Source organism: Setaria viridis, chromosome 9, assembly GCF_005286985.2.
Source record: "Setaria viridis chromosome 9, Setaria_viridis_v4.0, whole genome shotgun sequence".
NCBI lineage: Eukaryota > Viridiplantae > Streptophyta > Magnoliopsida > Poales > Poaceae > Setaria > Setaria viridis.
Window position 1 is genome coordinate 4,870,290 of NC_048271.2, and position 15,867 is coordinate 4,886,156.

General features: G+C 49.0%; 2 protein-coding genes across 3 annotated transcripts; one reads left to right on the top strand and one right to left on the bottom strand.

Moving 5' to 3' along the window:
- Positions 1-1,947: 1,947 nt before the first annotated feature.
- On the bottom strand, positions 1,948-6,728 carry LOC117838787 (pentatricopeptide repeat-containing protein At1g77360, mitochondrial). 2 transcript variants are annotated; one of them, XR_004636723.2, is made up of 3 exons: positions 4,894-6,728; positions 4,173-4,746; positions 1,948-3,645 (listed from the first exon to the last, which is right to left on the bottom strand). XR_004636723.2 is itself a non-coding variant. In XM_034718952.2 (2 exons), exon 1 carries the CDS (start codon positions 6,383-6,385, stop codon positions 4,922-4,924), a length of 1,464 nt encoding a protein of 487 aa, XP_034574843.1. In that variant the 5' UTR covers positions 6,386-6,728; the 3' UTR covers positions 3,878-4,746; positions 4,894-4,921. The 2 variants fall into 2 exon arrangements, 1 of the variants encoding a protein (XP_034574843.1); XM_034718952.2 differs by lacking the exon at positions 1,948-3,645 and having other exon boundaries at positions 3,878-4,746.
- A 48-nt stretch (positions 6,729-6,776) lies between these two features.
- LOC117838788 (protein arginine N-methyltransferase 2) lies at positions 6,777-10,459 on the top strand. Its single transcript, XM_034718953.2, has 2 exons — positions 6,777-7,626; positions 10,005-10,459. Exons 1-2 carry the CDS (start codon positions 6,921-6,923, stop codon positions 10,316-10,318), a joined length of 1,020 nt encoding a protein of 339 aa, XP_034574844.1. The 5' UTR covers positions 6,777-6,920; the 3' UTR covers positions 10,319-10,459.
- Positions 10,460-15,867: the final 5,408 nt, after the last annotated feature.

Consider the following 15,867-nt stretch of genomic DNA (forward strand, 5'->3'; position numbering starts at 1 on the left):
AACTTTGGAGTATCAAAATTACTGTAGCAACAATGTAACATTTCGTTTGTATTTGTGAATTATTATCCAAATATTGACTAATTAGGCTCAAAAGATTTGTCTCGCAAAGTACAACAAAATTGTGCAATTAGTTTTTGATTTGCATAGTGTTAAAGTTGGAATTTTGGAGTGAACTAAACGTGGCCTTTAGACCTAAAGGCCAGGAGGAGTAAACCCTACGCAGAAAAGCTGCCCCAAATTGTCAAGAGTACAGGATCACTAGCGTAATCACGTCGCATATGCATGCCGCGCAGGCAGCCGTGACATTGGCACGGACCTCCCAACAAGTCAACATCATCTAAAAGGGGCAAGAGATCTCCCGGTCCGTTAGGCCATTAAATTCCGCGCCGCGATGGCATCAGCATCAGCGCCATTGATGGAAACCCGCTGCCTCTTCCTCGCCGGATTACGCCGCCCAGCGCCCAGACAAGTAGCGGGGAGCCGGCCATCACCTGCTCCCGTGCTAGTACTGCTCCCATACGGGGCGCTGCGCATGTGAGCGGCGAGAGGGAGCCCCGTCTCGCTGGTGGCGTCCGGCATGTCCGGCATCCACGGCGCGCTGGCCGGTGGTGGCCGGACAGGACAGGTGCTCGCTTTCTACTACCGCCCACATGCCCGTGCCGCTGCAGCCTCCCCCTGCCTCGCTCACATGCGCGCCCCCCGTGCGGTGGTCACAGGCGGGCATGACGAGCTGATGGATGGATAGATCACGGGCGGGGACGGGCCGTAGATATTTCCTCGCGTTTCGTCTTCCAGACGCGTGACCACTGCTGGATTATAGCCTGTTCGTTCATCGCGGCGGCCGCCGTGAAAATGGCATGGGATCGGCGTGGTTCCGGTCGAGAACCGCCGCTGCCACCACCCACCGGGCAACCAATCCCCGTATCCCGGGGCGCGGAATTTAATGCGGCGAGCAAGGCAAGGCAGAGCGCGCGGCGTCCGGACTCCGGAGCGAGCGGCGATCTCGTACGGTTCAGGCTCCAGCACGCTCGCTGTACGCCTGTACGCCCGCCGCCCCCGACCCATACGGCCAAACCCATGCCATGCCCCCACGGCGCGGCGCCATTATTCTAGCCGTTCGTTCAGTCGTCTTTGCCTGAAATCCAAGCAACGGGCGCACTAAGGTTTTTCCCGTTGCGGAGGTTCATGTCGCGATTTTTAAGAGGATTGTGTTGATAAATGAAACCAATTTTTCTAATGCAAAATTTCATTTCACGATTTTATAAACTGTGTATTACTATTTAATTGTAAGGTATGTGATTGGATAATGATCATATGAATTGAAACTTTAGCTCTCAACGCTAGTTTCATCCGGTTTCATAGTTTTAGAAACAGTGCATACACAATTTCATCTTGACGAAACTTCTTCCTTCTCTCTTCATAATTACGTTGCCATGTCATCACATATGCTGATGTGTCACCGTATAATATGCATGAAACCTCTACGAAACTTTCACTAGGATTAGTCTAAGGGGGTGTTTGGTAGCACTCCACTAAAAAAATAGCTCCACTCCACCACCTCCACAAAACTCTCTGCCAAACACATCCAGCTGCATCAACTCTAGCTCCAGAAAAAAGATGAAGTTGAGAGCCGAATCCACATTCTTTTTCGAAGTATCTCGAGAAGTGCTCAAAAATGCTAGTCAGACCTCCTCGTAGGTTAGTGGGTAATGACCCACCATGAACGCCCGCTCTTCTTTCTCTCCGTTTTTCCCCTCAGGCTGCGCCGCAGTCGCCTACTCTCCGCCGGCTGTCGGGGCCGCTCCGCCGCCCGCGGGTCGCTCTTTCGCCACCCACGGCCTCCGCCGCCAACGCGGCCCGCGAAGCCGCTCCTCCGCGGGTCGGGGCTACTCCTCGGCCTCCTCAGCCTCCGCCGCCGACGCGCCCCACGGAGGCCTGCTCCCGGAGCCCGAGGAACTCGACCAGCATTGGCAGTGGAGGGATCCCCGCAGCAGCGCCGGTACCGCGAGGCCGCGCCGCCCTTGAGTTGGATGGGGAGCGGACGCTAAAGTAGTCGAGGTCCACGAAGAGGGCCTCGGTGCCGGTGAAGCAGAGGAGCACGCCGCCGAGGGAGACCCAGGTGTCGCGACCGTTGCGGCGGGAGTAGTCGCATCTTTATTAAATTGATTGACGAAGTCACTGGAACCAATAAACAATGTTGACGCTGATGAAGAAACAGATCGAGAGAGGGAGAAGATCAAGACAAGGTGCATCTAGCACATCGCTGATGAAGAAACAGATTGAGAGAGGGAGAAGATCAAGGCAAGGTGCATCTAGCACATCGCTGATGAAGAAACAGATCGAGAGAGGGAGTAGATCAAGGCAAGGTGCATCTAGCACATCGCATCAGTGCACTGCTTGAAGCAGATGGATTTGCGTGTCCAGCAAATTGCCGGCGAGTGCGCAGACGCGGTCGAGCTCGTCCTTGAGGCGCGCGTTCTCGATGCGCAGGTGCTGCTACTCCAGGGACACCTCCCCGAGCACGGTCACCCTGCCGCATTTGGCGAAGATGGGGTTGCGCATCGCCACGCAGAGAGGAAGAGGAGAGAAATGACAAGAGAAGGATACGTGGGTCCATTCACAATAGGTAAAATAGACTATTTACAATAAGTCCTCGTGTTTATAAAGCTAGATTACACGTACAATAACTTCATCTTTTTCTAGAGTTGGTAGAGTGGAGCAGAAAAATATGAAATTGGTAAAGTGAAGCTGATTTTTTAAAGTGAAGTAGTCCCAAAACACCCTGCGACCTACGACGGTGTTATTATTGTTAGCACTCCAAGAACGGCCGTGGTCATCACATCACACTACAGAAGATGCCTACGGCTACGGCTGCCTTCTATAGCGCGATACTGTGATGTACCGGGAGTCTGGAGCCAATGTTTCGAGCGCTAGGCTTGATGACACGTTCAAAAGAAAAAAAGAATGACACATTAGTTTATATTACCATGCATCCATGAATTCCATGACCAAATCTTGCCTTTGTTCACCTAAATCTATCATTTTCAGAAGTACGTACACAGTTGAGTCATAAACCTTTTCAGGTGAAAAAAAACACCTAGGCATATTCTGGTATAGTAACTAGAAAAACCAAGGCCCGCTTGTATGGCCCTCATCTGGGCAGCAAATTAATATTAGCATAATCCATTCAAAAATTTTAATATTAGCATACTCAACGTTACGTTCATGGATGGCTCAGCTGGATTTGTTTCATCAGCCAGCTTCAGTCTCCTTTGCACTTGTTGATCTTTTCATTCCCAAAATATTCAGAATGGCAGATGGGTAAATGGCTTCAGAAGATACTCTTATTTATCATGGCTCAACCAAAGGATTCCAGAGAGTCAACAATTTAAGCAAGAATAAAATCAATACCCTAAAAGCAAATGATCTTGTGATCTTGCAACAGAGAAGCCATGGCGAGGGGGAGATACCAGTAGTTCACACCCCCAATGCACATGAATTTCACAAGAATTCTGCAATTCGTCCATATCAGTGTGAAATTATTTCACCCAAATTGGCCCAACTGCACCGCAACAGAAACAAAATGCCACATTGTTTTGGACACTGGAATGATCTCTAAAATGAAAGTTTGACCATCAATTCCTCCTGCAGTGTATATGTAGAAAACAATAGAATAGCATTACGACAGAAGTATTATCTTTAGATGAGCCTTCTCACATTATTTATGTTCGGTGCAAAAATATCATACAGATATTGACTGTCAGAACTGAACTAGATGGACTGCACACAAATTTGGCCAAAAGATGCTTTCCCAAAATATCATCTTCAAATCCTCTGAATTTAATTACAGCTAAATTTCCCTAAGGCTCAAGTGATGTAAAATGGTACTGGACCAAAAGCACAAGATGTTGAATTTTATACCAGAAGTACAGATGCAAGAACACTCAGTAGTTGAACATCTAACGCCGTATCACAATCACCTGCTTGGCTACTTGTTCTACAGCAAAACAGTATTCACCATTTTGTCTTTTATGATTTATCTAGCTTTTACACAAGACAATTCCAACTGGCTTCGCAAAAGAAAAAAGAGAGAACATGATATAGTCTGTCTCATGTAGCAGCGGAAATTCAGTTCAGTAGAAAAAAAAACATTAGCTATTCATCTGGCTTACCTTTCTTATCTGCACAGGAACGCCAAACATGCAATCCACAGCTTTCTAGAGAAGGTCTCATTTTTGAAGGGAAGCAGCAACTTCAACAACATGGAGCTAGTTGTATGCTTGTATTGCTTGTAAGAGCAACTCCATCCATCATTTTAAATACTCGAGCAACAAGATGCCCCTTTCCATGGACCAAGTGCTCAGACTAGTACCAATTTAGAGGTAGCAGTGACTTGTGCCTGAACAAGTTGTCACAAGCTCTCGAGTTCAGAAAATGGACACTTGTGGCTGACACCGGTTCTTGCAGGATTCTTGACCTAACAAGTCCTCTTGATCCATGGATCACATGGAATTCATCTCTTTTAGAGGACTCAAGTCTCTGTCTTACAATGCAACAAGTTGCCAGTGAGCTAATTTAGGCATGAGTTGTTTGATTGTAATGATTGAGTGAGATGTCAATAACAAGGCCAGAGCTTGGATGGGAATCCTGTGATCCTTCAACTTCAACTGGGAACATTTATCCATAAAACCTAAACAGTAACCGCATAGGCTGAACAGCTGGAGTGGCACATTAAAAGCATGAACCCTGAAGAATACCAGCAATGGAAACTCAGATGTAGATTAACAAATAGCATTGCAAATTAAGAATGAATAAACAAGAGCAAGCATTTGGAGCATTAACCCTATTCTAATCACGTGTGTCAGAATGGATGACAGGTGCAAGCGTTCATACCACTGGAGAAGCGAAGGATCAGGATCGATCAATCAAACAAAGGTTCTTGAATGAGGATCTTCATTTTCTCAACAAGAAAGTCAAGCACATCCTTCCTTCCTTCTTTCAAAAGCAGCTGCCTCAGCTTGCCAAATGTCGAACCAGGAGGTCTAATGCCCTTCTCTATCATATCTTCAAGCAGGACACAAGCTTGGCTAACCTCACCCTTGTCACACAGACCATTGATCAGCACGGAGAATGTGTGCATGCTTGGAAGAAACTGCTTCAACCTCATGTACTTCCATACCTTCAGTGCCATCTCTATTTTATCATTCTCACAGAACATCTTTATCATCATGGTGTAAGTATCAGAGTCCGGTTGGCAGCGTTTAATCATGCTGCGGAAGACCCTGTATGCCTCATCATCCTTCCCATGGCTAATCAGAGTATTTAGGATGATGTTCCAGGTCCTTGAATTCGGTGTGATTCCATGGCCTTCCATGTCATCCATGACTCGAAAGGCATTGTCAAACTTCTTCACTTTGCAGAAGGCAGTGACGAGCGCGTTGTACACAACAACATCAGGCACAATTCCATCCTTCTCCATATCCAAAAATGTTGCAACAGCATCCTCGATCCTCATCTCAACTCCATACGTATGCACTAAGACACTGTATATGAAGGTCGTCGGTTGGCATCCCCTGGAGCTCATGTCATGCACAACAAGGACAGCCTCCTCAATCCTGCCCGTCTTGCAGAGTGCATCAACCATGATACCATATGTGACGATGTCAGGTTGGCAACCAGATTCAAGCATCTCATTGTAGACCTCCCGCATCTTTGGGAGGTTTGGTGCTCTCCCCCAGCCCTCAAGCAAGATGCTATAGGTCTTGGCATCAGGAGTGAACCGATTATTCATCTTGTCAAAGATCTCCTGGGCCTTGCGCACATTCTTAGATTTGCACAGCGCACAAAGCAAGCTGTTGAAGGCAGCGAGGTTGGGGGCAACACCGTACTTCTCCATGACATTGAACGTGTAAACAGCCTCATCGAACTTCTGTGCCCGGGCATATTTGCGCATGATGATGCAGAACGTCTCGACATTGGCCACGCCCTCCTTGCGCATGATGGCCACGACGTCCCACATGAGCTGGTACTGCCTGATCTTGGCGAGGGACGCGACCACCGTGTGGAAGGAGCGCACGGTGTGCGCGCACCCACCGCGCTTCTGCCTCCGTGCCCATTCAAAGAAGCGGTACGCAAGCATGCCAGCATTGTCAAGGCGCTCCAAGACACGCTCCGCGACCTCCGGTGTGACGCGGAAGCCGCTGTGGTCGAGCTCGTGCTCCAGAGCCGAGGCCTTCCGGCAGGAGATGATGAGCTTGCAGAGGCGCTTGGCTGGGACTAATGCATCCACCAGAACCTCGCCACTAACGCTGGCCGCGCCTCCACTGCTAAGCATTCTTACGAACACCTTGCGTGCCTCCAACCAGGTGTGGCGGAGTCCACCCATTTCGCTTCTGGCACCCACCCAAGGCGCTGAGGGCGGTGAAGCGATGGCGCAGCTCGGCCGCTCAGGTACAGGCTGCACCTACCGCGCGCCGCAGTGCGGTCCTGGCCTACCGCACACGCGGCTCCCCTCCCCGGGCGCCCTGGAACGCTGGAACCACGCGCGCGGCGCGCCCACTCCCTGAGCCGCGCCTACGACAGTCGACGGTGTGCAGCAGGAGAGCACGCCCTCCCGGAGCCGCGCCGTCAGCCCGTCACCGTCCGCGTAGCTGGGCTGCTAAGGACGCCGGTGTGCAGCAGGTGGCGCCGTGGCGGTGTGGATCGAGCGAGAGGGAGTGGCCGACGTCGCTGTTTCAACTGCCTGCGTGGTTTGGGGGTGCGGCGGCTAAGGTGTCTGCGGACCGGTAAGCCTCTAAGCCCGGTGAACTGAATGGGCCCAGATAGGCCTAGTTAGAAATCAAAAGGCCCAGAGCTCGTGAGCAAAAACCTCAGAGAGGGCGAGAAATGGGGGGGGGAACTCAACTGCTCGACCCAAAAAAATGGCGGCGGCGCCGGAGAGCAAGGAGGGCAAGTCGCCGGAGGAGCTGCTCTGCGCGGCGGCGAAGTCTGGTGACGAGGATGAAGTCGCTAGACTCCTTGCTTCAGGAGCTGACGCGACCCACTTTGATGCCGCCGGCTTGACCCCCCTCATGCACGCGGCCGCGGGGGGGCACGCCGCCGTTGCGCGCCTCCTCCTCGAGTGCGGTGCGCCATGGAACGCGCTCTCCCCCTCGGGCCTCTCCGCGGGGGACCTCGCATCCGAGCCCGACACCTACGACCTCCTCCTCGACCACGCGCTCCGCTCCGAGCTCATCCTCGGTACCGTCGCGCGACGACAGGCGGCCCCTGCGAACGCCTCCGACAGCGCCCCCGCTGAGAGCTACCTCGAATCCAGGGTCTCGTTCAGCGAGGAGAGGGTGATGGACGCGGAGAGCAAGGCGGTGATGATGGCGTGGGAGCGGCCGCTGATGGAGGCGCACGCGCGGGCGGTGTGCCAAGGCGGCGGCAAGGTGCTCAACATTGGGTTCGGGATGGGGCTCGTGGACGAGGCGATACAGCGGTACGAGCCCGAGGAGCACACCATCGTCGAGGCCCACCCAGAGGTGTACGCGCGGATGCTCAAGCTCGGGTGGGGCGAGAAGAAGAACGTCAGGATCGTGTTCGGGAGATGGCAGGACGTGATGCCGCAGCTCGGATCTTATGATGGTATGAGAAATTTTTTAACTCTGCCTATTCAGTTCATTGCTGTCATGTTTGATCTTTGATGTTGCGATGATTGCTTGTTTGGGGATAAGTTTCCATGTTGAGGAATGTTGTAGTTCTAGGCGTGTCTGCAGTAACATTTACATGGGTTGCCTTACTGTTGGCATGCTCTAGCAGAGGAATTGAGAAGCACGGAAAAGTTGGGCAAAAGGTGAAAGAAGATTGTTGCCTTTCTATAATGCTATATGATTTAGCAATAGCTGTTTCTCTGTCTTTGTGGCCTTTCTAGAATGTCATAGGATTTTGTTAGATTCACAATTTTGATGAATGGTTGAAAAGGCAGCTTTAGTTTTCCAGTTGGTTTTGGTGGTTGTTTTGTCATACAATACAAGTTTGTTAGAACTTAGAACAGAGAAGTGTCTAAAAAACTATAATAATATAGTGAAAGCTTTCAGATTCGTGCTGCTAAAAATTTTCAGAGGTGAGTTTGGACCTTTCACAGCAGAAGAATCAGCACACAGGCTTCTTGTGCATAGCCTGGCATGGCACCAGGAAACCTTGTTTAGCTTCAACTCCAATGTAGTAATTTGCAACACTGCGCACAGAACTAACATTATTATTTTTCTTGATGAATTTATGTTAAGGTGGTCCCTTGTTTAAACATGTCATTAAATTTTGAGTATCTTCATCCATTGAAGTAATAATTGTGGTGGGGCACTCTTCACTAATCATTGTGATTCTCCTTAGAGCTAGATTGAATGAGAAAAGTAGTTGGCAAGCGCTTAGGCCATAGGTCCTCTTTGTGATGCATGAATATAATGGAAAAGGAATGACAAAAACACTGGAAATGCACAACCCCTGTCATGGCTATTTTAAATGGCCTTAAAACCATGCCAACGAACTACGGCCACACCACAAGGGCAGGGATAGCTGGAGATAGAAATTCTTGATCTACTTCTTGTTTAATCAAAAGAGTTACAGTCCCATCCTTATATAGATGGAGTGACTTGACTCCTAAGAAACCAATCTCTAGAATTAAGGAATGAAGTCAATCTAATCTTGTCTCAAAATAATAAATCTAATCTGACCTGGGCCCTAATGGGCTGCACATAGCAGCCCCAGAGTAATGTAGTAGAAAACATAGGAACAGATAGAGGAAATAACGTTTTGGATAGATTAGTTGAAAAAACGCATGAACTTGGAAGATACTACAATACTTATAAACCAATCTGATGTGTGATACATTTTACGCAACAAGCAATCACAAAGTGTGAAAACCAATACCTGAGAATCTGTCTGTTCTTATTAATCTGCTTTGTCCGTATCTCTTTCTCCATTTTCCCCCTCATAGCTCTTATTAGGTGAGGAACACAAGCACCTAAACCAGCATTCTTTCCTACCAAACAGCACCACACTCAAATTTTCCATAGAAATGGACCCTTTCTTTTCCCCATGCTTTTAATCGTTTTTGAGTGTCCTACAGTAGATTGTTTGTAGCAGATATGTTCAAAATAAGTGATTTGAGCTTCTGAGTTCAAGCATAGTTTCTATCTCGATTGTATGGATGCTTGTTTCTACATCATGCATTTTCATACTTTATTTATCAGCAGAGATAGTAATGCCATTGAAGATTTAGATAATGCTTGTCAGTCATCGTTTTGAAATTGTAATGCTGAATAATATATGTTCAAATAGAAGATGTGAAGTGCATGACAATTCATTGAATTCAAGCACTAGTCAGCATTCTTTGTGGATAAATTGTTGAATTATGAGCGCATAGTTCCTCAATAAAATCTAGTTTTGGATATGTCAAGTCATGTGCAGTTTGCCATCTTTGAGACTTTGACTTACACATACATCACTAGCCTTTTTTCAATTATTTTAAAGCATCAAAGGAAAGCAAGAAAGCAATCTGAAAGTCTGCAACCAACTATGCTGAAAGTGTTCGGTATGATAGCTGAAAATGATATGTAACTGCTGACGTGATGATGACCTCCTCTGATTGTTTTCTTTAAAGAAAAAGTTCTTAATCTATTTACCATCAGAGATGAATATGAATCCACACACAGAATAGATAATTAGATACTGCCATCAAATAACTTGACTTTCCGACTACTAGTATAAAAACAGTTCGTTGCAAATTTGATCTGTATACTGCAATTGACAGACAAGGAATCCATCAGTAGACAGTAGTATTGCTGGGGAGTCTAGTAAGCTAATAAACTCTTCAAATGATATTTTAGGTAATCTATATTGACATGCTAAACTTTAAAGGAATTGGCCCAGCTTGTTTTAACTGGTTAGTGGAAAGCAGATCAAAATGCTAAAGCTATATGTTCGTAGTTGGGACATGTTCTGTAATGACATTCTTTTTCTCACAGGTATATTTTTTGACACTTATGGGGAATACTACGAGGACATGAGGGAATTCCACCAACACCTTCCTAAGCTACTGAAGCCTGGAGGTATCTACTCATACTTCAACGGCCTCTGCGGCGACAACGCGTTCTTCCACGTGGTGTATTGCCAGCTCGTCGCATTGGAGCTGGCGAACCTGGGGTATTCGACGCAGTTCATCCCTCTCCCCGTGAAAGATTGCCTGGCCGATGAAGTCTGGAAGGGCGTGAAGCAGAAGTACTGGCAGCTGGACACCTACCACCTCCCCATTTGCCAGTCGGAGTCAGAGGCTGAGTGAATTTGACGAAGTAGCCGGGGTATCTCTCTAATTTGCGTCTCAAGTTTGGGAACTCTTTTTCGCTACATTTGTTCAAGCATGCTGTGCTACAAAATAACATTCTGTCTCAGTTAAGGAGCTGAACTTTCTTTCGGCGTGTGATGGTTTCGCTTTCGCATGTTCTTGATGTGTGCATTTGGGTTGGGTCGATGGAAGCGAACTCCCGTGGAAGGTGGAAATTCAGTCCCTGGCAATCATTTTCCACGTCACGTTCGAGAAACGTGGTTCCAAACTTCCCGTTGCACCTACTGCAGACCGGTGATGTCTGGGTCGAGTGGTCACTGTCAGTTGTGGTATTCCACGATCATTCTTACTGCATTCCCGGCGCCCGGGTCGGTCAGTGAAGAGGACTGGGGGTCAGAGAAGCCCCCAAACCTGGAATAGTCGCGATTGCGTGACGTGAGTGGCCTTGCCAAGTCACCCGGTCGATGTCGTTGGTGAGTGACTGCTGAGCAATGCACGTCGTTGTTCTGGAACTTATCTTTAATTTCTGCTGGTGGTTTTCCACGCTTTTCCATGTCATGTTCTGGACGCTGCCCTTAACGATCTGCTCGCCCGGCAAGGCTGAGCACGGGCCTCGGGGCCTTCACGGCCGTTCGGATACTCGGGGTTCGGTACAGACTTCTCATCCTGTGCTCGCTGTAGGAGTAGCTATGTTGAGCTGCCAGAGCAAGAAGAAATATGGGAGTGAACTAGGCGTGGATGCTCCCCATCCCTGTGCCGCTAGGCGTATGGACTTGGAAAATTAATTATCAGATTTAACAAGGGTTAGGTAATAATAATATATGATTTTTAAGTTAAAATAGATAAAGCTAACTTGGATTGTGAAGGAAACATGAGAATGATGATCCATTACCACACTAGCTGTGCGCCGCCCCGCAAGTTACGATCACGACGCCCCACGTGGACGTAGCGTAGGCACAGTGCTCCATTCGTCGGACAAGCGTGGGCTGCGACCGGACTGGCGTTTGTTGGAAGCGTGGCACACGGAACGGAAGGCAGAACACAGGCGGAGTCGCTCTTGTTTCCACACGCGACGCGAGTACGCAACCGACCGCATTCCTCGGACTCGTGGGCCGCGACCGACTCGCCGGCGCAGTCGGATGCGACACGGAACGTGTTCACATCGGAGCGGGTAACGGCCTCCCCGTGCTAGGAGACGGGTTCTCAGATTCTATCGATCCACACCGGCCGATCTCGCTGACGACGTGCAGGTGCAGCGCATGTACTTGCCAGCGGAACTGATCTTTCGTTAACGAATCCTGCGACTGTGATGAAAGACATTTCCTTCCTCTGTTCACGCGTGAAACCAGGTATGGACGGCCACCGCCTGCCTGCCGTCTCCCAAGTGATTTAGCAGGTGTTTGATACCAGGTGCTAAAGTTTAACCTGTCATATCGGATATTCGAAGGCTAATTAGGAAGACTAAATATGAGCTAATTATAAAACTAACTGCAAAACTGCTGAGCAAATTCGCAAGACGAATCTATTAAACCTAATTATAGGAATTAGATTTATAATTAATCTATATTTAATACTGTAATTAGTATAAATAGGTGCCGTTCCGATCTCTCCCCGCACGACGCGCAAGTCCCCATTCCTCGAACACGTGATGGCCTGCGCCTGCGACCAGCTGGCGTTCCTTGGAACACATAGGCCATGTTTAGTTCCCTCAAAACTCCCAACTCTGACACTATGCAAAAAGAAGATTCCCCATTACATCAAACTTGCGGTACATGCATGGAGTATTAAATGTAGATGAAATTAAAAACTAATTGCACAGTTTTATTGTACTTTGCGAGACGAATCTTTTAAGCCTAATTAGTCAATATTTGGACAATAATTCACAAATACAAATGAAAGGCTACAGTGTGCTACGGTGCTATAACGTTAATTTTGCACCTCCAAACTTTGGGCAACTAAATAAGGCCATACACTCGGTCATCACGAGTAGGAGCAGTGGCTCTAAACTTGCACACCTACTGCGGACTGGTGCTGTTCACATCAACCAGGTGCCCCGCTGATGATCACTACTGTTACAGCTTGGGTCAGTGGAACGGAACGGCTGTCAAAGAACCTTCAAAGCTGGGTCGGTCGCGCTCGCCGATGACGTGCCGGTGCCCGGTGCGTGTCGTTGTTCCGGGACTTACCTTTCCGTTGGTCACACCTCGTGGGTTGTTCCACGCTTCTACAGGCTCCGGATCGACGCAGCCTTCTCCCCCCGTAACGATCAGCTTGCCCGGCAGCAAGTTTGCCTGCGATGATCAGATCCTGTTCGCTGTCACTCTGTCAGAGTAACAAGAAATTTGGTTGGTCCGAGCAAAACAGATGATCCAGCTCTCGGCTCTCATCATTCCTATGGGCGACCTTCTGGACGACGACGCGTCCCCGTGATCTAGGCATGCCTGCCCGCCGCCCGGCCACTGCTGGGAATGGGATCTCCGCGGGTCGCCACAGTGCCCCCCATTCCTCCAACTCGTGAGCGGCGACGGACGGTCGTCTGATGGGGGAAGCCGACGCGGAGCGCGTCCACTCGGTCAGTGTGCAGTCGATCGACAACGGTAGCCGCAGGACCGGTTGCGCCTCCCCGTGATAGCAGCCGAGCTCGAGGACTTCCTCGACCGGCCGGAATCGTCGCTGTCCGTGTGGTGGTCTTCCAACAAGAGGTTTTTGGTTGGGTTAGTCCCCGGTTGCACCTGCCGCTGCAACTAGTAGGTTCGTCGAAGACATTCGCACACGGATCGGACGGGGACGCAACGGAACGGTACCAACGAGCAGCTGCCCCGTTCGCACGTCCTTGGCGAAGGCATACGCTACTCCTCCTCGTCGTACTCGTAGCCAATGCCAAGTTGTGCCCTCCTTCCATAGCCCGTGCGGCGAGGCCGGCCGGGCCCGGCTCCCAGTCCCAGCGCGTGATCAAACCGCGAGGTCGCACACGGGTTCACGGCGGGATGCCGGACGGTGGAGACGACCCACTCCCACCCACCGGCGGGGACGGGCGCTCGGCTCGTTCACTGCCCTCGTCACGGGGCAACGTTCCCGGTCGCGGCAGCTTTGACGTTCCTGTGCTTCGCTTTCTAGAAGCCACCCGGTCATCGGCACGCGACACCTGTCCCCTCGGCCACCTACCTCTCTTCTGACTGAACAAAAGTATCTGCCCGCCGCCGCCACTCGCCTGACCACCCAACTACCTATCAGGGAGTCCGCTTATCATCACAGCTGTGAGCTGGTCCGGGATTACCGGTTTTCTGGAAGACTAATCGCGGTTTGTTTTGTGGATTTTCGTAGTGCCAGATGCCCAGATTAGCAGGCCGATACGTTTCACGATCTGTGCTAATTCTATCCTTTTTTCTACCGACGATCTCCTCTGCGTACTCGACCAAACTCGTGGTCCTGGGAATCCAAGCTACTCCAGTAGTCCACCGTTCTTCCCCTATGCCTCCCGTACGTGGAGGCTGTGTCTCCACCGTTACCACCACACCTGGCACCGCCGTCCTAGCTACTCGTACCAGCAATAAAATAGGGTCATGTGTCGTCAATTTCCGTTGCATACGGCCATGTGGCACTTCTGTTGCTGTCACGTTGCCACGCCACCAATGCAACGCACGTTCGTTAGCCTATTTCAAACTATGTACAAAAGGGAACAGTAAGGGTACTGGAAAAACAAGAGGGAGACACCTTTCGACTCCCTACATTCTAAATGATAAGTCATTAAATTTTTTTGAGAGTCGAAGCATCTCAAGTTTAATTAAATTTATACAATAATACAATAAAGTACTAACATTCATACCAAATAAGTACAATTAGTTTCTTCATTAAATATATTTTCATAGTATATTTATTCCGTGCTATAAAACTTTGTGATCATCTCTGCAATTTTGGTCAGACATAAAATGGTTTGACTCTCAAGAATGACTTATAATTTGTAACGGAGGGAGCGAACCTTTGAACAGCGTGCTGATTTTACAAATGTCTTTAGCAACATACTAACGGTTATGAAAATTTTGTTAGAGAATGATAGGAGAAGAGGTGGGGTGTACCATAAAAGTCAAAAGATGAATTTTTGACAGGAGGTTGTGGTATTATGTTAACCAAGTTCTACATCTCATGTTGTGCCACATGCCCTCATGCATAAACTTCAAATTCTTCGTCACTGCGATGTGGACCCGCCAAATTTCAGAAGAACTCCGCCAAATTTTGCAACAGAGACGAGATTTTCATCTTTCCCTCTATTACCGTGACTGTGAGGCAGAATATTACTTGACGCTTCTCTTAACTTCTATAAAATTGGATGAAGGCACACGTATACGAGAAATTTTGCAACGTGGACCATTATTTTGCATCATTCTGTCACCAGTAATGTCAGGCCCACATATCCATCAACAACCTACATGCCACGACGGCACCACCAACAATTTTCTGACTAACTAAATCGAACGTCAAATCACCCAATCCTACATCCATCCTTACGTTTTGTTCAAGCATGATATTTTTGCTGACTGCTTCTCTCTTAAGCGCACACAGCCGCTCTTGCTGCATCTTTTTTGTGGTACCATATCTCTGCGAGCTTGTTTTATCTAATATAATTATTTTTCATCAAGAAACACATTAATATTTAATCTTTGGAATTAACTGGACTAGTTGTGCGTGCGCATATGCTGATTTGTCGAATTGCAACGCATTGCGCCTTGTACTTTATATACTCCTACGCTAAATGTTCACTCCGATCTCCTAAATTCTTGGGCAAGCCACCATATGGCTCCTGTCACACTTGCTAACTTGCTGTGTCCTAGTTGATGTGCGTCGTTTGTGATTGAGAATTTTACACACTGAAAGTTGGTTATTCGAGGCCTTAACAACTAAGAGTAGTGCTTGTTTTTGTCTAAGTTGGTTATTCCAACGCCTGCTGACCGGTGACGATGTCCACATCAAAGTAGCCACAATCACTAGCCGGAAATCGTTCGTGCCAGTCCAGAATCTGTACCGCACGTCTACGCACACGGACAAGTGGAGTGGAGTAGTGGACCGGCGGTCAGGGACGACGACGAGCCTTTTCCGAAGTTAGGAATGGTCGCGAGTGCACGGCATTGCGCCGTGTCACGACGGGCCGGTGTCACGGAAGACGTGCAGTGCGCGCACGCAGGTCACTGTTCGTGAACTGATTTTCCGTGTTAAGCGGTAAGACTTCGCCATGCCGTCGCCCGGGGGTGTCTTACCCGGGGAGGCGGGGACGTGCCGTTTCTCCTGCAACGACACGCGTGCCCGGCGAATAGAGTCTAGAAACTAACGCACGATGGGATCGAGACCCCACAGGCAGTCGTTTTTCTTCTCCTCGCTGCCGTAACAAACCCATGAAAAAGACTGAACTAGAAGTCCAGCTTAATTTGTTCGGCAAAAGCTTGTCATCATCGAGCGAAGAACAACAATTCCTTTTCCCTTTTCCGTTCGCGTGCGCTCTGTTGCGGTGATCTTTTCCCTCCAGTTCCGCCTGTCACTCCGATCCGTCGGGC

Excerpts from the sequence above, each read along its gene's own strand:
- LOC117838787 (XM_034718952.2), bottom strand. The coding sequence starts at position 6,385 with ATGGGTGGACTCCGCCACACCTGGTTGGAGGCACGCAAGGTGTTCGTA.
- LOC117838788 (XM_034718953.2), top strand. The coding sequence starts at position 6,921 with ATGGCGGCGGCGCCGGAGAGCAAGGAGGGCAAGTCGCCGGAGGAGCTG. Across the intron at positions 7,627-10,004 it reads GCAGCTCGGATCTTATGATG|GTATATTTTTTGACACTTAT; the intron begins GTATGAGAAATT and ends TTTTTCTCACAG.